The 22,243-nt window shown below is 41.8% G+C and overlaps 1 protein-coding gene across 1 annotated transcript in view; it reads left to right on the top strand.

Moving 5' to 3' along the window:
- The window catches only part of LOC124138203 (adhesive plaque matrix protein 2-like), a 34,886-nt gene extending 13,939 nt beyond the window's left edge, over window positions 1-20,947 (top strand). Inside the window, exons 3-13 of the mRNA XM_046504744.2 lie at window positions 2,948-3,064; window positions 4,723-4,839; window positions 6,033-6,149; window positions 7,597-7,713; window positions 8,870-8,986; window positions 11,353-11,469; window positions 12,221-12,337; window positions 12,824-12,943; window positions 13,480-13,584; window positions 17,323-17,433; window positions 19,245-20,947. Of these exons, the coding sequence (XP_046360700.2) occupies window positions 2,948-3,064; window positions 4,723-4,839; window positions 6,033-6,149; window positions 7,597-7,713; window positions 8,870-8,986; window positions 11,353-11,469; window positions 12,221-12,337; window positions 12,824-12,943; window positions 13,480-13,584; window positions 17,323-17,433; window positions 19,245-19,321 (1,232 nt within the window). The 3' untranslated portion in view covers window positions 19,322-20,947. The remainder of the gene's footprint in view (window positions 1-2,947; window positions 3,065-4,722; window positions 4,840-6,032; window positions 6,150-7,596; window positions 7,714-8,869; window positions 8,987-11,352; window positions 11,470-12,220; window positions 12,338-12,823; window positions 12,944-13,479; window positions 13,585-17,322; window positions 17,434-19,244) is intronic.
- Window positions 20,948-22,243: the final 1,296 nt, after the last annotated feature.

The following is a 22,243-nucleotide window of genomic DNA, read 5'->3' as shown; positions in this document are numbered from 1 at the left end:
TGTATAGATGGATATAGTGGAGACACGTGTGATACCGGTGTGTATAGATGGATATAGTGGAGACAGTGTGATACAGGTGTGTATTGATGGATATAGTGAAAACACGTGTGCTACAGGTGTGTATAGATGGATATAGTGAAGACAGTGAGATACAGGTGTGTATAGATGGATATAGTGAAAACACGTGTGATACAGGTGTGTATAGATGGATATAGTGAAGACACGTGTGATACAGGTGTGTATAGATGGATATAGTGGAGACACGTATGATACAGGTGTGGATAGATGGATATAGTAGAGACACGTGTGATACAGGTGTGTATAGATGGATATAGTGAAAACACGTGTGATAAAGGTGTGTATAGATGGATATAGTGAAGACACGTGTGATACAGGTGTGTATAGATGGATATAGTGGAGACAGTGTGATACAGGTGTATAGAGATGGATATAGTGGAGACACGTGTGATACAGGTGTGTATAGATGGATATAGTGGAGACACGTGTGATACAGGTGTGTATAGATGCATATAGTGGAGACACGTTTGATACAGGTGTGTATAGATGGATATAGTGGAGACAGTGTGATACAGGTGTGTATTGATGGATATAGTGAAAACACGTGTGATACAGGTGTGTATAGATGGATATAGTGAAGACACGTATGATACAGTTGTGTATAGATGGATATAGTGAAAACACGTGTGATACAGGTGTGTATAGATGGATATAGTGGAGACACGTGTGATACAGGTGTGGATAGATGGATATAGTGGAGACACGTGTGATACAGGTGTGTATAGATGGATATAGTGAAAACACGTGTGATAAAGGTGTGTATAGATGGATATAGTGAAGACACGTGTGATACAGGTGTGTATAGATGGATATAGTGGAGACAGTGTGATACAGGTGTGTAGAGATGGATATAGTGGAGACACGTGTGATACAGGTGTGTATAGATGGATATAGTGAAGACAGTGTGATACAGGTGTGTATAGATGGATATAGTGGAGACACGTGTGATACAGGTGTGTATAGATGGATATAGTGGAGACAGTGTGATACAGGTGTGTATAGATGGATATAGTGGAGACACGTGTGATACAGGTGTATATAGATGGATACAGTGGAGACAGTGTGATACAGGTGTGTATAGATGGATATAGTGAAAACACGTGTGATACAGGTGTGTATAGATGGATATAGTGGAGACACGTTTGATACAGGTGTGTATAGATGGATATAGTGGAGACACGTGTGATACAGGTGTGGATAGATGGATATAGTGGTGACACGTATGATACAGGTGTGTATAGATGGATATAGTGGAGACATGTGTGATACAGGTGTGTATAGATGGATATAGTGGAGACACGTGTGATACAGGTGTGTATAGATAGATATAGTGAAGACACGTGTGATACAGGTGTGTATAGATGGATACAGTGGAGGCTAGTGTGATGCAGGTGTGTATAGATGGATACAGTGGAGGCTAGTGTGATACAGGTGTGTATAGATGGATACAGTGGAGGCTAGTGTGTTGCTGGTGTGTATAGATGGATATAGTGGAGACACGTGTGATACAGGTGTGTATAGATGGATATAGTGAAGACACGTGTGATACAGGTGTGTATAGATGTATACAGTGGAGGCTAGTGTGATGCAGGTGTGTATAGATGGATATAGTGGAGACACGTGTGATACAGGTGTGTATAGATGGATACAGTGGAGACACGTGTGATACAGGTGTGTATAGATGGATATAGTGGAGACACGTGTGATACAGGTGTGTATAGATGGATATAGTGAAGACACGTGTGATACAGGTGTGTATAGATGGATACAGTGGAGGCTAGTGTGATGCAGGTGTGTATAGATGGATACAGTGGAGGCTAGTGTGATGCAGGTGTGTATAGATGGATATAGTGGAGACACGTGTGATACAGGTGTGTATAGATGGATATAGTGGAGACATGTGTGATACAGGTGTGTATAGATGGATATAGTGGAGACACGTGTGATACAGGTGTGTACAGATGGATATAGTGAAGACACGTGTGATACAGGTGTGTATAGATGGATACAGTGGAGGCTAGTGTGATGCAGGTGTGTATAGATGGATATAGTGGATACAGTGTGATACAGGTGTGTGTAGATGGATATAGTGGAGACACGTGTGATGCAGGTGTGTATAGATGGATATAGTGGAGACACGTGTGATACAGGTGTGTATAGATGGATATAGTGAAGACACGTGTGATACAGGTGTGTATAGATGGATACAGTGGAGGTTAGTGTGATGCAGGTGTGTATAGATGGATACAGTGGAGGCTAGTGTGATGCAGGTGTGTATAGATGGATACAGTGGAGGCTAGTGTGATGCAGGTGTGTATAGATGGATATAGAGGAGACACGTGTGATACAGGTGGAGATAGATGAATATGTTGGAAGCAATATACTTGAAATTTGATTGATCTTTTTGCGTGTGTATAGACCGGGGCAGTTTCCAAACTTCAAAGAGTGAATGAGTTGGGTTTAACGCCGCTTTTAACAGTATTCCAGTCATATCACGGCGTGTCAGCTTAATAGTGGAGGACAGGCCGAAGTGATGCAGGTCTCAGACGTTAACCACTCCGGTGAAACCCACGGGTATGGTGCTGACAAACCTTTAAACATAATCGGGACGAACCGGGATTCGAACCCCCAATCATAGGTTTCTGGCGTGCACCTAAGACGACTGGGCCGGCCGTGCCCCCCCCCCCCCCCCCCCCAAAAAAAAAAAAAATAAAAAAAAAAAAAAATATGTACCAATAAAGGCCCCTCCATCCATGGCTACGGGACGAAAGGATGGTTTCAGTTTGAATTGAGTATAAACACACGTTGCTCCCATGTCGCTATCTCAAAGGACGTGTCACATGTAACTAAAATGGTTCTCTTGTTGCAGCGCCACTGTGCTCTGCTGATGGAGGTGAATGCAAGAACAGCGCATCTTGCAAAACTGACGTCGTTCCCTACAAATGCATATGCGTGAATGGTTTCGGGGGAGTACACTGCGGTGTGGGTAAATATGTTCTGCTTGTGACAACAGCAACTGCACGAGTCTCTACTTCTTTATTTACAACGTTGCGACGTTTCGGGACAGAAAGATAGTAACAGAGTGAGTTTGGTTTAACGCCGCTTTTAACAGTTTTCCAGTTAAATCACGGCGTGTCAGCTTAATGTGGGAGGAAAGCCCGGAGTGATGCAGGTCTCAGACGTTTACCACTTCGGTGAAAAACCCACGAGCACGGGTATGGTGCTGACAAACCTAGAAACATAATCGGGGCGAACCTGGATCCGAACCCCCAATCATAGGTTTCTGGCGTGCCCAAGGGACGCAACTCTGCACAGCGAATCACGGCGCCTTAGACTACTGGGCCGCCCGTGCCCCCTTCGGGATAGATACCAGCACATGTAAATATGTTGTCATGCGTTGTTATTCCCTACCTAACTTCTACTGTGCCAATCAAAGACGTAATGTTGAACTAGGACCAACACATTAGCAAGGCTTCAGTTTACTGACTAATATGATGTTGTATAACGCTAAGTGGCTGGAAAGGTCGCCTCCGTGGTCTAGGGTCTAGTGGTAGAACGTCGGCCCGAGAAGTGGAAAGTACGGGGTTCGATCCCCGGTACCAAAATACTTTAAGACTAATACTTGTTGTTATCTTGCCTAGCATTAAGGGGTTAAGCAAGGAATGGTCGGCTCGAAGTGAGGTTATTATGTTTGAGCGGAGTATTCATATCAAACTGTGGCATGGGGGCTAGCGCTATAAAATCGGCAGCACACACACACACACACACACACACACACACACACACACACACACACACACATGCACATCACTATGTAAGTACTAAAACCTTGGAAACGAAGTTAAACCCCCATTTCTCCTCACCTAGTGTCTAGAAAAATTTATTTCGAAAGAAACAAAACAATCCAATTAAGTTTAAAAGGAGCCCTAGTGAGTTCGGAGATTCTGAAGATTCTGTCGAGAATGCCAATGAAACAGTCAGTCAGTCATAACTTATTTTGTTTCTATGCCAAATTATTTTTACTTATATATGCTAATGTCAACAGAGACAATGTCTCACAGAGGGCACTGCTTACAAGGTCTAGACCTTGCCTGGCAATGAGCATTTTAAGGGTTAAGACAAGTCTATGGACAACCCCCACACATCTCTTTCTTTGTCTGCTAATTCAAATTGTAACATGTATTAAAATAAAGCAGTGATCGATTACCCCAACAAAACAAAGACAATGTCTCAGGACACTTATTACAATGTCTAGAGACCCGTGAAGATCCGGGCTAGAATAGGTCTTAAGGAACCCATTCTTGCTTTAAGAGGCGACTATGCTTGTCGTGAAAGGCGACTAACGGGATCGGGTGGTCAGACTCGCTGACTTGGTTGATGCATGTCATCGTATCCCATTTGCATAGATCGATGCTCATGATGTAAATGACTGGATTGTCTGGTCTAGAGTCGTTGATTTACAGACCACCGTCATGTGGCTGGAATAGTTATGAGGGCGGCGTTAAACAACAAACAAACAAACAATGTCTAGACCTGGGTTTGAGATGGTCAACGAGCCAAGGATCACAACCCCCCTTTAAGAACATGGTGAAGTAAATGATCTTAATATGTCTTTTCTACAGACTTCTATGTATGTTAATCTAGTTCCCAAGTGTACCCCCGAGCCAAACGACTGCAAGAACGGAGGGTCTTGTGACGTTACAAAAGCACCCCACCAATGTTCATGCATGAGTGGTTTCAGTGGAACTAAGTGCGAAACAGGTACGTACCTGCACAAGCAATTTACACAATGATACGGGATTTTGGACCTGAAGCTACTGCGTATCAACTCAGAAACTTTCACACAGAATTATAAACTCGAGATATTTTGAGCTAGTAATTATGTAAATGATTACATATTTTGTGTTCTGTTCTAATTTTGAATGGACAAAAGCATAGCTGGTTATATTGACATGGGTGAAGTGCAGTCATAAAGAGTTTGAATCAAGTCTTTTAAACAACACCCTAAAGCAGATGCGAATGACAACACCAGCTTTAAGTTAAACTGACCACCATTAATATCATGGTTACCATGGGGATGTGTATGGCAATGGCGTTTGTTTCTTTTAAACTCAACTGATCCTATGAAGGAAGAGAATTTATGGATGTGAACTTCTATATTATGAGGAACACAACGTTTCCGAGTATATCCTTACTCCTTCATCAGGTGAAACGAAACGTTGTGTTCCTCATAATAAAGAAGTTGACATCCATAAATCCTCTTCCTTATGTGTATCACTTCTAAATGCCCTTCACAGACTTGATCCCATAAAGCTATTTAATTCCAAAGCAGGTATTACTTGAACCAACATGCAATCTCATAAAAATCAGATCTGAGTTCTCGCTGCATCTAAACAAAGATCTGAGGACATCCCATTACGGTTCATGTCAGAACGACCTTTCGCTAACTTTGACCGACCACTGAAATGACCAACAAGGAGTCGACACCAGCCAATTAGAAAGCAGCTTTCTCGAGCTTTACGGCACTCGTTTCAACCTGGCGACTTCCATTTCAGACTACGCTTGAAAAAAATGTTGACAGTTCTCGATTAAAATTTTGTAAAACTGAACAAACGAACATTCCGGAAAGTCTAATATATGGTTGAGATTGTATAGCAATGCTTCCCACATACTGTTCAACACCTCCCCCATCAAATGTTTATCCCACTGAGAGATAGACGATAATTTTGATGGAATCAGTCGTAAGGAATACCCCGTGTTGACGTTTTCGAGGTTGCATGATTAGAAAACACATTCCGACTGTCACTTTCATGATCTGGTAATCGACGCTCTGATTGGTCGGATGAAAGGTCGTTCTGACGTGACCCGTAATGGGATGTCCTCAGATCTTTGTTTAGCGATAGCGAGAACTAGGATCTGATATTAATGAGATTGACCAACATGTGTTGTTGTAGCCCCGACATGCGCTATCAATGGAACCGATTGCCAGAACGGAGGGTCATGCAAGGCAGACAGCGAGCCCACGTTTTGCGAATGCGCCCGTGGCTTTGGTGGTGGCTACTGCGAACTGGGTAAATTTGGCGGACTTTATAATTGTACACTTATTTTGAGTTATACTGGTCTCGTATAGCAATATGTATATTGAGTTAATTTGTTGTAGTTTGATATTATGGAAGTGGAGTTATATTGGTATTATTTAGCATGATGTATATTGAGTTATATTGGTGTAGTTTAGCATAATGGATGTGGAGTTATACTGGTGTAATTCAGCATGTTGTATATTGAGTTATATTGGTGTAGTTTAGCATAATGGATGTGGAGTTATACTGGTGTAGTTTAGCATGATGTATATTGAGTTATATTGGTGTAGTTTAGCAAGATATGTATGGAGTTATACTGGCGTAGATTAGTATGAAGTATATTGAGTTATATTGGTGTAGTTTACCATAATGGATGTGGAGTTATACTTGTGTAGTTTAGCAAGATGTATACTGAGTTATATTGGTGTAGTTTAGCATAATGGATGTGGAGTTATACTGGTGTAGTTTAGCATGATGTATATTGAGTTATATCGGTGTAGTGTAGCAAGATGTGTATTGACTTATATTCATTAGAGAGTTGAGAGCATCATGAGGAATGAACTGGGGGTGACAAAGGCTTTAGCACGTTGGGTTCTGTCTGTCAAGGCTTTTGACTCAGAAACGTTCCAGGTTCCGGATATCTCGCGGGAATTAACGTCGTTCTGAAGCAGACCCAGCTGATCTTGTTAAGCGATTTGTACTCATGGATGGGCCTTGGGTTCATCACTATCAGTCAGTGACTAGACAGCAGTCCATGCAGAGGAGACACCTACCGTCTGAGAAGTGGAAAACTCTCTAAAGGTTTATGCATTACTGTCACGTATTCACCATACTTAGCACCAGAAGATGTCCAATTCTTCCCCGAACGTGACAAAAGAGCTGTCTGGCTGGCAAGCATTATGCAAAATATGTTGACGTCATTTCTGCTGTGGAGGTATGTTTACACCTCCAGGAGGAAGCCTTCTACATCTGTGGGACCCAGACACTCCAACATCGTTGGCAGAAATGTGTATACCTTTGAGGGGATGATTATGAAAAATTATAAGCAATCAACTCCATTTATGCAATCCGTCATACTTCGGCTAAGAACTTTTCAGAAACCCCTAGGCTTCGCATAGAAGTCCCATGTTACTGTAATCTGTGCGGATCCGTGAAGATCCGGCGTAGAATAGATCTTCAGCAACCCATGCTTGCCGTAAAAGGCGACTATACTTGTCATAAAAGGCGACTAACGGGATCGGGTGGTCAGGCTCGCTGACTTGGTTGATCCCATTTGCGAGGATCGATGTTCATGATATTAATTACTTGATTGTCTGGTCCAGAATCGATTATTTACAGACCGCTGTCATATATAGCTGGAATATTGCTGAGTGCGGCGTTAAACAACCAACCAACCAACCCATGTTACTGTTGAACTATCATGGTTTTGACGTTGTAGCACCAATGTGCACTGTCGATGGAAATGAATGCAAACACGGAGGGTCCTGTGTCACAAGCGAGACTCCATTCAACTGCTCATGCATCAACGGGTACCATGGGAAGCAGTGTGAGATGGGTATGGCACCAGGATTTCTTTCAAACTTTTGTCTCATGTGCTACACAAAGTTTATATTGTACACGGGATCATTCAAGAAAACATGATACTTTCAATGAATAACAACGTCCACACACACACACACACACACACACACACACACACACACACACACACACACACACACACACACACACACACACACACACACACACACACACACACACACACACACACACACACACACTAACACACACACACACACACACACACACACACACACACATATATATATATATACACACACACACAAAATGTCCGGGTCCAAGAAACAGTTCGTCATATCAGGAAGTTCGTTATAAGCGTGTTCGTTATAAACGTAGTTCAATGTATAAATGTTGTTATCCATTAAACGGTTCTTGTCTTATGAGTGGGTTAGATCACTTACTTTGCGTGCTGGCGATTTGGTGCCTCACTCTGAGAATGTGGGTTCGAATCACGGATGGGACTCAACCCCCAAAAGTTCTAGAATTTGTACTTTACTTAGGAAGTGTTATTCCAAATATAACAATTGTTACATTAAAGAATGTTTTATTCATAAAAACAAGCATGGCTTCATGTTCCTGGATCTTCTAAATGTCTACCAAGAAATTCACGTGCATTCATGTCCTTGCCCTGAATGAGTGAGTATGGTTTTACGCCGCTTTTAGCAATATTTCAGCAATGTCGCGGCGGGTGACACCGGGATGGGCTTCAGATATTGTACCCATGTCGGGAATCGAACCCAGGTCTTCAGCGTGACGAGCGAACGCTTTAACCACAAGGCTTCCCCAAAGGAACCACTAATTTATGTTCGTTATAACCGTAGTCCGTTATATGCATATAGTAAACCACTTTAAACGAACACGCTTATAACGACCTGACGGATATAACGAACTGTTTTGGGGTCCCATCCATTTGCTGTTTATATGTTGTATAAATGCAGATAACGGACAACGGTTATAAGGAACTAAAATCAGTGGTTCCTTTGAGTTCGTTATAACCGTAGTTTACTGTACATACAGCATATATGTTGGCGGGACCCCAAAACAATTCGTTATATCTGTTCGTTCGTTATGAGCGTGTTCGTAATAAATCAGTTTACTGTATTTGAATGTCATGGTTTTTTTTGTTGTAGCACCGGTGTGCACTACTGATGGAAATGAGTGCCAAAACGGAGGGTCATGTAACACAACACATTCTCCCTCTAGCTGCGCATGCGTCAACGGTTACCATGGGCAGCACTGTGAGATCGGTATGAGACCAGGATTGACCACTTTTCAAACTACCGCCTCCGTGGTCTAGTGGAAGTATGTCCGCCCGGAGAGCGGAAGGTCCGGGGTTTGATCCTCGGCCGCGTCATACCAAAAGACGTTAAAAGATGGTACTTGTTGTTACACTGTCTGGCGCTCGGCATTAAGGGGTTAAAGCAAGGACTGGTCGGCTCGGAGTCAGTATAATGTGTCTGGGTGGGGTATTCATGTTAAACTGCGGCATGGTATCTCAGTGGGCTAGCACTATAAATCGGCATCAGTCCGTTCTAGTACAAGCAGCCACACACACACACACACGTGCATGCACGTCGCTATATAAGTGCAATAATCTTGGACGCGATGTTAAACCCAATTTCACCTCACCTCTTTTCAAACTTTTACCTTATCTGTTAAATAAAGTTAATATGGACACATGTTCACTCACTTCCCCTTAATGTTCACATGGCTGTTGATATATCCCCAACTAACAATGGATTAAGTGAATATTATTCTAATGTTACATATTAAATGATAAACTAAATGAATTAAACGCCCACACTTTTAATTGATAAAATAAACACTAAATTAATCATAAACCATATGAACGATTAACCAAACACAATCCACAATTGAAGGCAGCGGCAAAGATGGATGGTTGGTTGGTTGTTGAACGCCGCACTCAGCAATATTCCAGCTATATGACGGCGGTCTGTGAATAATCGAGTCTGGACCAGGCAATCCAGTGATTGATATCATGAGCATCGATCTGCGAAATTGGGATCGATGACATGCATTAACCAATCCAGCGAGCCTGACCACCCGATCCCGTTAGTCGCCTCTTACGACAAGCTAGTCGCCTTTTACAGCAAGCATGGGTTGCTGAAGACCTATTCTACCCCGGATCTTCACGGGCCGCGGCGAAGATGGAGCTTGTGGATGAGGATGCACCCCAGATTCCCAGTTTTGTTTGCTATTTCAATTTCTTTGGGCTACAAACAATTCTAAACGTAAAACAATGGGAAATCTGGGTTTATAAATTCCGTTCCTTTGTAGTTCCAATTTATACATACCTCATTATTTTGGCGCATGTAATATAGGCACCAGCCCAAAGTCTGAGGAATGCACCATTCTTGTTGATCAATAATTACTGATTTAATCATCTTCGCGAGGCAAGGGAGTTAACTGACTGTAAAAGTGCAGTTTCCACCCTTGCCGAACTAGGCTGGAAATCCGGAGTTATGTTTTGACTGGACTTATGGGTTTATGCATAGTCCAATCAGATCGCGTAACGCAATCGACATCCCGTTCGTAAACTGCCGTGCAACTCGGCGTGATGAGATATTTTTTCAAATCTTTTCATGTTTTTCAATCAAAGCGCTCACGTGATTTAATGCACTTTGCGAAGTAAGACCCATTATATTACAAAATAGATCTTGATTTTCAATCAGACTGCGCTGTTATTTTCTTTGCAGCAAATGCAAGTGATATGAGTGATGGAATCAGATTGGTCAATAGGAGGGACATGGAAGGGACATAACTCGTAATAGCCACTGGTGGCGTTCCAGAAATTCAACAAACCTTACAGAACTCCAAAACATGCGGCTTGCACGCATGTTGGCTCTCTAATATCACCGTATGAATGAAAATAATAATAACATGTACAAAAATCATGTATCCGTAAAGCCTTTGTAAACATATGAACAACCAGTGTGTTTAGTGTTAATTAATGTTAAAAGTTAATAATCTCTTCTATGCTGTTTGTTGCACAGTGGACAAAAGGTAGTTGGTCTTTGGCAAGTTCCTGTTTGGATTATGTAGCACTTACCCCATTTTATATGTTAATAATCCGGAAACCTCCCGTTGACGTCCACGGTCTATTAAGAAAATTCTTTCTCTAATTTGAAGGTGATAACATTCTCAAACATATGCAAACTGTTTTGATACATTGTATACACCCTGAATATTCCATACAACAATTACAGATTATAACACTCACACTAGTTGACATCAAAGGCGTCATAATGGAAGGGAGATAATCCACGTGTAAGCTTTATTGCTTTGAAACGTGCGCATCATGATGACCTTATTTATACCCTCCCTGAAACAAAGGAAATTATCTTTAAAATATCTACTTGTTTAATAAAATATGTCATAAATATATATAAAGTTACTTTTTTTAAAGAAGCTATACCGTCGAGGTTTAATAAATATATAGCGTCTGCCCAGAGAGCGGATTGTCGGTGGTTCGATCCCTTGGCCGCGTCATTCGAAAAGACGTTAAATGATGGTACTTGTTGTTACCCTGCCTGGTGCTGAAGGAGATATCCATGTTTTAATCTGCAACGCGTCTTTTAACCCCATTTTCTAGCTCCTAAGTGCACAGTGGGCGGAACTGAATGTGAAAACGGCGGCCAATGCGATACAGGAAGTGCTATATTCGGCTGCACATGCGTGAATGGCTACCACGGACACACGTGTGAAATGGGTATGTATATATGACGTTAAGGGAATATTATTACTATTCTCCACCCTTCACATTTGCGCAATGTTCTTCCATCGAAGACCCGTGATGATCGCAGGGTAGAATTGGTCTTCAACAACCCATGCTTGTCGTAAGAGGCGACTGACGGAGCGGGTGATCAGGCTCGCTGGATTGGTTGATGCTTGTCATCGATCCCAATTGTGTAGATCGATGTTCATGATGTCCATCGGAAATGGGATTCTGCAAAATAAGACCAAGATTTGACCCGTGAGTGAGTGAGTGAGTGAGTATGGTTTTACGCCGCTTTTAGCAATATTCCAGCAATATCACGGCGGGGGACACCAGAAATGGGCTTCACACATTGTACCCATGTCGGGAATCGAACCCGGGTCTTTGGCGTGACGAGCGAACGCTTTAACCACTAGGCTACCCGACCGCCCCTTGACCCGTGAAGATTCCGGAGTAGAATAGGTCTTCAGCAAACCCATGCTTGCCGTAAAAGGCGACTATGCTTGACGTAAAAGGCGACTAACGGGATCGGGTGGTCAGGCTCGCTGACTTGGTTGATGCATGTCATCGATCCCAATTGTGTAGATCGATGTCCACGATGTCAATCACTCGATTGTGTGGTCCAGACTCGATTATTAACAGACCGCCGTCATACAGCTGGAATATTGCTACGGGAGGCGTTAAGCAACAAACAAACAAACAAACAAATTTTGTATCCCAACGTGTCAATGTAGTTCTCTTCCAGCTCCCGTGTGTACTTCCGGCGGAAGTGAATGCGAGAACAGCGGAACATGTAATACAACGGGCGCCATGTACATCTGCTCATGCGTGAACGGTTACCATGGAGCCACATGTGAACATGGTGAGTGAGTGAGTGAGTGTCGTTTGACGCCGCTTTAAGCAAAATTCCATCAATAGCACGGCTGGAATGGGCTTCACACATTGTACCTATTTGGAAAATCGAACCTTTGTGTGAACATGGTAGCGTTACGTGTATATAGTCAGAATTGTGTTACAATAATATTTAATTACCTAAAGATTATTTATCTGAATCACTCCATATCCCGATGCAATAATACGAAAAGCAATGTCTTTGTCCTTTGAATAATATCTTGTGTTCTGTCATCACGTAGACCAATCAGATTTCATCATTCTGACATTGAGGTATGAAACTTAATGATGTCAGTGTGTCGTCATAAAGGTTGCGCAGGAACAGTACAGCCCTAATTTCACATATCATTTCAGAGTCAAGTTCCCTAATGTCGGGTACGTTAACATATAATATGTTCAAAATACTTTTGAAATAGAATGTTTCAGAACTTGACCAACTTGATCTGTTTCGTTGAAGCTCCGGTTTGTACTATTGACGGAAGTGAATGCCAAAATGATGGGACATGCGACACGTCAAACTCGACTCACTACTTTTGTGAATGCGTCAGTGGTTACAATGGAGGTCTATGCGAAACAGGTGCGCTGTCATCTGCTGTATCAACAATCATCCAGAACTTCATCAGAATATCAATCATAATATATATATGTCGTGATATGTATGTAGGATGCCCACTGAGGGATCGACCAGTTAATATTCTTGGGGGAGGAGGATGGGGATTCGTGGGGTGGGAGTGTAGATATGTGGGTGTGGGTGGTGATTTTTGCTAATACTGAACGTGATGAAAAGCTAATATCGGAGATATGGTTAACATAGAACTTGACAGTAAAGCTTAGTATCAGAGATAAGACTGACATAGAACTTGACGGTAAGCTGATATCGGAGATATGGTTTACATAGAATCCTGATGGTAACGTTCAATATCAGAGATGAGGCTGGCATAGAACTTGATGGTAAAGCTTAATATCTGTAATATATATTTATTACTCGAAAACACACTCTTTAGTTTTCTTGAAATTGCGGTACGTGACGTTAACCTGGATGACACAAATACTTCACATAGATGTCGTTGCTTCTTCAAGATAGATGAAGATTAACAGATTCATCTCTTGCAGCCCCTGCATGCACACCTAACGGAAGGGAATGCCAGAACGGAGGGTCGTGTAAAGACTATGTGTGCAACTGTGTCGGTGGTTATGGTGGCGACACGTGTGGGACGGGTGAGCATCACGCCAAGGGCTGCATACCCATGATGTATGTGTACACATAACCATGAGACCCGTGAAGATCCGGGTAAAGATAGGTCTTCAGCAACCCACGCTTGTCGTAAGGGGCGATTAACGGGATCGGGTTGTCAGGCTCGCTGACTTGGTAGATGCATGTCATCGTATCTCAATTGTATGGATCGATGTTCATGATGTCAATCACTGGATTGTCTGGTCCAGATGCCATTATTTACAGACCGCCGTCACACAGCTGGAATATTGCTGAGTGGGACGTTAAACAACAAACAAACAAAAACATATGTCAATATGTAGTGGCACGTGGTCCTGTGCACAGCGCACAGGTCGCAAATCAGGTGCAGTTAAGCAACGTCAATCTCCATTATTATTATTATTATGTTCTTTCATGTTTGAATGGTTTGAAAGGTACGCTTATTATTTGCGGGGTGAGGTACAGGTTATTAACACTTTATTAATACATTCATGGAGTAATGCGGAGAATACACACCAGGAATACATTCATGAAGTAATACAGAGAATTCAAACCGGGATTACATTCATGGAACAATACAGAGAATACACACCAGGAATACATTAACGGAGCAATACAGAGAATACACACCGGGATTACATTCATGGGACAATACAGAGAATACACACCGGGATTACATTCATGGGACAATACAGAGAATACACACCAGGAATACATTAACGGAGTAATACAGAGAATACACACCAGGATTACATTCATGGGACAGTACAGAGAATACACACCGGGAATAGATTCATGGGACAATACAGAGAATACACATCAGGAATACATTAACGGAGTAATACAGAGAATACACACCAGGATTACATTCATGGGACAATACAGAGAATACACACCGGGATTACATTCATGGGACAATACAGAGAATACACACCAGGAATATAATCGTGAATTAACACAGAGAATACAAACCAGGAATACATTCACGGGGTAATACAGAGAATACACACCTGGAATACAATCGTGAATTAACACAGAGAATACACACCAGGAATATATTCATGGAGTAATGCAGATAAAAGACACCAAGAATACATTCATGAGACAATACAGAGAATACACACCAGGAATACATTAATGGAACAATACAGAGAATACACACCAGGATTACATTCATGGGACAATACAGAGAATACACACGGGGATTACATTCATGGGACAATACAGAGAATACACACCAGGAATACATTAACGGAGTAATACAGAGAATACACACCAGGATTACATTAACGGAGTAATACAGAGAATACACACCGGGATTACATTCATGGGACAATACAGAGAATACACACCAGGCATACATTAACGGAGTAATACAGAGAATACACACCAGGATTACATTCATGGGACAATACAGAGAATACACACCGGGATTACATTCATGGGACAATACAGAGAATACACATCAGGAATACATTAACGGAGTAATACAGAGAATACACACCAGGATTACATTAACGGAGTAATACAGAGAATACACACAGGGATTACATTCATGGGACAATACAGAGAATACACACCAGGAATATAATCGTGAATTAACAGAGAGAATACAAACCAGGAATACATTCACGGAGTAATACAGAGAACACACACCTGGAATACAATCGTAAATTAACACAGAGAATACACACCAGCCATACAATCGTGAATTAACACAGAGAATACACACCAGGAATATATTCACGGAGCAATACAGAGAATACACACCAGGAATACAATCATGAATTGACACAGAGAATACACACCAGGAATACATTCATGGGACAATACAGAGAATACACACCAGTATTACATTCATAGGACCATGCAGAGAATACACACCAGGAATACAATTGTGAATTGACACAGAGAATACACAACAGGAATACATTCATGGGACAATACAGAGAATACACACCAGTATTACATTCATAGGACAATACAGAGAATACACATCAGGAATACAATCGTGAATTAACACAGAGAATACACACCAGGAATACATTCATGGAGTAATACAGAGAATACACACCAGGAATACATTCATGGGACAATACAGAGAATACACACCAGGAATACATTAACGGAGTAATACAGAGAATACACACCAGGATTACATTAACGGAGTAATACAGAGAATACACACCGGGATTACATTCATGGGACAATACAGAGAATACACACCAGGAATACAATCGTGAATTAACACAGAGAATACAAACCAGGAATACATTCATGGGACAATACAGAGAATACACACCAGGAATACATTAACGGAGTAATACAGAGAATACACACCAGGATTACATTAACGGAGTAATACAGAGAACACACACCGGGATTACATTCATGGGACAATACAGAGAATACACACCAGGAATAAAATCGTGAATTAACACAGAGAATACAAACCAGGAATACATTCACGGAGTAATACAGAGAATACACACCTGGAATACAATCGTAAACTAACACAGAGAATACACACCAGCCATACAATCGTGAATTAACACAGAGAATACTCACCAGGAATATATTCATGGGACAATACAGAGAATACACACCAGTATTACATTCATAGGACAATACAGAGAATACACATCAGGAATACAATCGTGAATTAACACAGAGAATACACACCAGGAATATATTCATGGAGTAATACAGAGAATACACACAAGGAATACATTCATGGGACAATACAGAGAATACACACCAGGAATACATTAACGGAGTAATACAGAGAATACACACCAGGATTACATTAACGGAGTAATACAGAGAATACACACCGGGATTACATTCATGGGACAATACAGAGCATACACACCAGTATTACATTCATAGGACCATGCAGAGAATACACACCAGGAATACAATTGTGAATTGACACAGAGAATACACACCAGGAATACATTTATGGGACAATACAGAGAATACACACCAGTATTACATTCATAGGACAATACAGAGAATACACATCAGGAATACAATCGTGAATTAACACAGAGAATACACACCAGGAATACATTCATGGGACAATACAGAGAATACACACCAGGAATACATTAACGGAGTAATACAGAGAATACACACCAGGAATACATTCATGGGGTTATACGGAGAATACACACCAGGGCCCACTTGCACAAAGCGATCTTAGCGCTAAGATGATCACAACTCCCATACTTTAACATAGGCTTACAATAGTCGTTGCGCTGAGATTGTTTTGTGCAAGTGGGCCCAGGAATACATTCATGGGGTAATACAGAAAAGTCACACCGGGAATACATCTCGAGCTGTTCATGAATATACTCTAACGGGAATAATGGAAGTTGCGCCAGTAAAAAATACCTAGAGGAGGTCTCTTGGGAACTTGCTGTAACTTGCTGTGTCACTGCTGCTGTTCCTGCTGCCGTTCCTGCTGCATCTGTTAGTCAAAGAGTTCGACGTCGAATCTCCTGCATCTGTTAGTCACAGAGTTCGACGTTGTTACTCCTGCATCTGTTAGTCAAAGAGTTCGACGTCGTTACTCCTGCATCAGTTAGTCAAAGACTTCGACGTCGAATCTCCTGCATCTATTAGTCACAGAGTTCGACGTCGAATCTCCTGCTTCTGTTAGTCAAAGAGTTCGACGTCGTTACTCCATTCAATATTTTGTTTTGTCAAATGTCTATTTACACTGCAATATATATTCCTAGAGCCCGTGTGCACCACTGGAGGAAAGCAGTGTCAGAACGGAGGCACGTGCATCACGAGCACCGTGCCGTACTGGTGCACGTGCGTGAAGGGCTACACGGGCAATCTGTGCGGTGAGTATCAAACACGATTAACACAAAACTTACGTCCAAGCAACCTTTATATTCGATGTTGTCAACAGGACCTATTCGTGACTAACTCGTGTTATTCCGGGACAAGCCGAAGAGCGACTCGTACCCCTCTCGTGCTCAGCCATATCATGTTTGACTTTTGTGTCTTATCCAGGTCCACTCTGCTCAGTCCGTCAGCTGATACCTATGATGTAGTGATATTGCATGATATGATAGTTAATTGATGGTCAAGTCAAGACTCGACTGACCCGTGAAGATCCAGGGTAGAATAGTTCTTCAGCAACCCATGCTTGCCGTAAAAGGCGACTATGCTTGTCGTAAAAGGCGACTAACGGGATCAGGTGGTCAGGCTCGCTGACTTGGTTGATGCATGTCATCATATCTCAATTGCGTGGATCGATGCTCATGATATTAATCACTGGATTGTCTGGTCCAGACTCGATTATTTACAGACCGCCGTCATTAGGCTGGAATACTGCTAAGTGCGGCGTTAAACACCAAACAAGAGGAGAGGTGACTGTGTCTGTGTTAGACGTGTTGTAGGATTCGATTACAAACGTAAAGAAGATAATCCTGTAAGATCAATGCCATATATAGTAAGAATGCGCTTCTATCGCTGGAGTCCCCAAAAAAAGATTCCGTGTTTTTGGGGCTTCTCTTACAACTTTGGGGCCCAGTCGTCTAAGGCGCCGCGATTCGCTGTGGAGAGTTGCGTCCCTTGGGCACGCCAGAAACCTATATTCTGACGCAATGTACGTTATGACTGTTCATTAAAGGCAAATACAATGTCCTAATAGTGTTTGAGTCACACATAAAATATTTAATGAGTACAATTCTATAGCGCCAAATTCCACGACTGCCAGTGTGCCCACATCTCTACAACTATGGATCAGTGTGCTATAAAAGTCATTCTCATCCCCCCGCGATTCGCTGTGCAGAGTTGCGTCCCTTGGGCATGCCAGAAACCTATGATTGTGGGTTCGAATCACTGTTCGCCCCGATTATGTTTCTAGGTTTGTCAGCACCATACCCGTGCTCGTGGGTTTCACCGAAGTGGCAAACGTCTGAGACCTGCATCACTTCGGGCTTTCCTCCCACATTCAGCTGACACGCCGTGATATAACTGTAATACTGTTAAAAGCGGCGTTAAACCCAACTCACTCACTCACTCACTCACTCGAGTGACAGTGTCTGTGTTAGACCTGTTGTAGGATTCGTTTTCAAACGTAAAGAAGATAATCATGTAAGATCAATGCCATATATAGCAAAAATGCGCTTATATCGCAGGGCCTAGATTTTCGAAACGATCTTAGCCCTAAAATTATCGTAAAGTTAGCGTAAAGAAATCGTAGGCTATCGTAGCCTATTTTCGAAACTATCGTAGCCCTAAGATATCTTAAGTTTGTCGTAAATCTAAGATAGCCCTATACCTGTCGTAAGTTTATTTTATCCTCATCCAAGATGGCGGTATAATTTGCTCTGGACATTTTTCATGATGAAGATGACAATGATTTGATGACAAGACAGAGGATATTCCGAGACAGAACTCGTCCCCTCGATACGCTTGACGACTTCGAGCTATTCTCCCGCTACAGATAGGTGTCGTAGCTCTGAGCGATCTGCGACAGGTTTACGATTGTTTCGAAAATCTATCTTATCATAGTCTTAAGATATCTTATCTTTGAACGTAAGTAGTTAAGATTTATCTTATCAAGATCGTTTCGAAAATCTAGGCCCTGGAGTGCAAATATTCCGTTTTTTGGGGGCTTCTCTTACTACTTTTTTCATTCCAGAAAATGGGGCTAAAGGTCTGACAGTCGTGATGTGGACTATGGTGGCGTCTCTAGCTGCAAGCATCTATCTCTTGTAATAAACATCTTCATGTGAGATCGTTGTCTGAAGTGCTATTCCTGTGTGTTGGGTTGATGGATACAGAAACGTCGATGAAAAATGTTTTATAATGGATTTTCCTTCTTCACATTTGTACTCTTTTCCCTTGTTTGTTGTACTTGTTAATATATCAAATTATGTATAGAAACAAGATTGAAGCATACAACAAAGACATCTTAACTTATTTCCGAATACATAGAGGATATTTCATGTTTGGAGTGAAAAATGTTTCTCTCATTGAGTGACGGGGAAAAGGAGATATTTGCACGAGTAAGTATATCTCATATCCCACGTCACGAGATCAGAGAAACATGGTATTCTCGACACAAATGTAATATCCTATTTATTATATACTTTACGTTGTCTACTGGAATATCTTTTCATTACAAGTGTAAAAGCATGAAACGTAAGTTCTCCCTGCCTAATACACAGTGACGTTTCGCCACCCCTTGTAATTGCAAGTTAAAAAGTAGTCCCGAAAATCTTACAAAATATAAACAAAAGTAATAAAACATAGGTCACTGAATGTTTTTATCATACATTTGGATATGATCATATACAAAATCAGCTTCAACAAAAAATATTCTTGAAAGCTACGATACCACTGTTGGTAGCGAAGGAATACACGATGTTCAGGTAATGAAAATAGCGCTTGGGGAAACAGTCTCGATGGTTTAAATGAGAAACTAACAGTGTAAAGCAAAACATTTTCAAGAGAATAACAAGTAGATAGTAACTCCTCAAATGACTATCCGTCATTATTTTGCCTTGTAAATGATGAACTTAGCAGAAAGTCAGCAGTTTGTGTACGGGCCAGACATTTACGATAAAGGGAGACAATTTGTGGGGAGGTAACTCTTGTATGACAATAGTTCCGTCAAAGTGTTATGTTCACTACAATGGAAATATCAATTTTCTCAACCTCAGAAAACTTTCACACTGAAGTATATAATAATAATGCTTGATAAACAACAATTGAACTGTTTAACTTTGATGAAGATGCACAATGATAAATACATCTGATATATGTCTAACACTTGGTTACAAATGATGACGCGAGATCTCTCTGAGAGCTTCGCTGATAACAACTTGTGTCCATTAAAATCACCTTTGATATAACATGAATCTCTTGCCGGTGTCACAATATGTATGCAATCTTCATATAATAAATAGCGTTACAAACCCGCCCCCTTAAACAGGCATCCGTAAATACAGAGGCATCATTGAGTTTAAAACAGCATTACACATAATTAATATTAATGAATAGCTATTTTCAAGGAACCACAACACAAGTATTTAATTGAGATGCTAAAATGTGTGAATTCAAACGAGGCGAGTACTGATCCAGGGCGTCAGGCAATGAAGACTTATTTTTTAACGCAAATTGTGTGAATGGTGGCTGCAGGTGGGGCAGGACAAGCCTATTTTTTTTTTTTCATTGACAATTATTTTTATAGAGGGCGGGTTTACACCGGGACACCGGTAGCTGGTAATATAGTGTCTGTTCTTTCTTTGTTGTGTGCTTCACGTGTTCTAACCTTGATGACGTGTCGAATAACTGTCGACCTTCAGTCGTTCCACTGAAATAAAGGTACAGTTCACAATCCACCCGTGTCTGTGTTTATCATTTCAACACGATTCTGTGCGGGTGCATTTCAGTTACAAATGGTTTTTGAGTAAAGTAGCAACTTCATCGCATGACCCGTCATTATCGTGTGATATGCCAAAGGTGAGGCATGGGCTATCGAAGTGTGGATGCCCGTGCCTATAATAACAACACGAAATGGGAGTTTATTAAATAAGTTTATTAAAAGCTGCAACTTAAGTACAAAAAAGTTACCGTTGCCATGGCAACTAGCGTCGGCATGGCAACTAGCGTCGTCCATGTCAACTATGGCGATAAGCAACTACCACTGCTGGCCAAGGGCAGCTACTGGTGTCCGGCCCTAGTAGCATATTTAATTATAAGAAACGCTACCCTTGCTGGCAAAAGCAGCTACCGATGCTGGCGAAAGCAGCTACTGCTGCCCGTCCCAATTAGTGAAATCATTTGTGGCAGCCAAATGTTAACTACCACTCACATGAGGACTATTGCCGCTGGGCTATAGACTATAGACAATAGAACAAAGAAGGGATGACGCTTGTGACCTCCTCTCCCTACCCCCTACTGAACTGTGGGTGATTTAGTTAACGTAGTAATTAGCCTATGGTTTGGATACGCGCGATAAAGCCATTATCATGTGAGGTGAGGTGAGGTGAGATGGGGTTTAACGTCGCTTCCAAGAATATTGCACTTAAATAGCGACGTGCATGCACGTGTATGTGTGTGTGTGTGTGTGTGTGTGTGTGTGTGTGCCTGCTTGTACTAGTCTGGACTGATGCCGATTTATAGTGCTAGCTCACTGAGATACCATGCCGCAGTTTAACATGAATACGAGTATACTGACTCCGAGCCGACCAGTCCTTGTTTTAGCCCCTTAATGGCGAGCGCCAGACAGGGTAACAACTAGTAATTATCATGTGATATGCCAAAGGTGAGGCACGGCCTACCAAAGTGTGGATGCCCGTGCCGATAATAACAGCATGACATGAGAGTGGATTAAATGGTAGAGGGTGCTCGTGGGCTACTAAGCTACCTTTGGCAATGGAGATTAGCAACTACCGCTGCCTGGCCCAATTAGTAAAACCATTGTGGCAGCTACCACCATGAGTCAACTACCTCTGACAGGACGACTACCACCGCCGGTCCAATATACGTGGCAATTAGATGCGCAATGTAAGTTATTATATAATTCCTGGGCTGAAATGTCGGGAAAGACAAAGTTTCCATGGAACAGCAGGTAACCCTGGAAAGGTTTCCGGGGCAAAGCAGGTAGTTTTAAATGCGAGTACTAATTTTGAA

This window comes from Haliotis rufescens, unplaced genomic scaffold (genome assembly GCF_023055435.1).
Source record: "Haliotis rufescens isolate VD_foot unplaced genomic scaffold, xgHalRufe1.0.p SCAF_6, whole genome shotgun sequence".
Lineage (NCBI taxonomy): Eukaryota > Metazoa > Mollusca > Gastropoda > Lepetellida > Haliotidae > Haliotis > Haliotis rufescens.
This window is presented reverse-complemented; position numbering and strand designations above follow the sequence as displayed.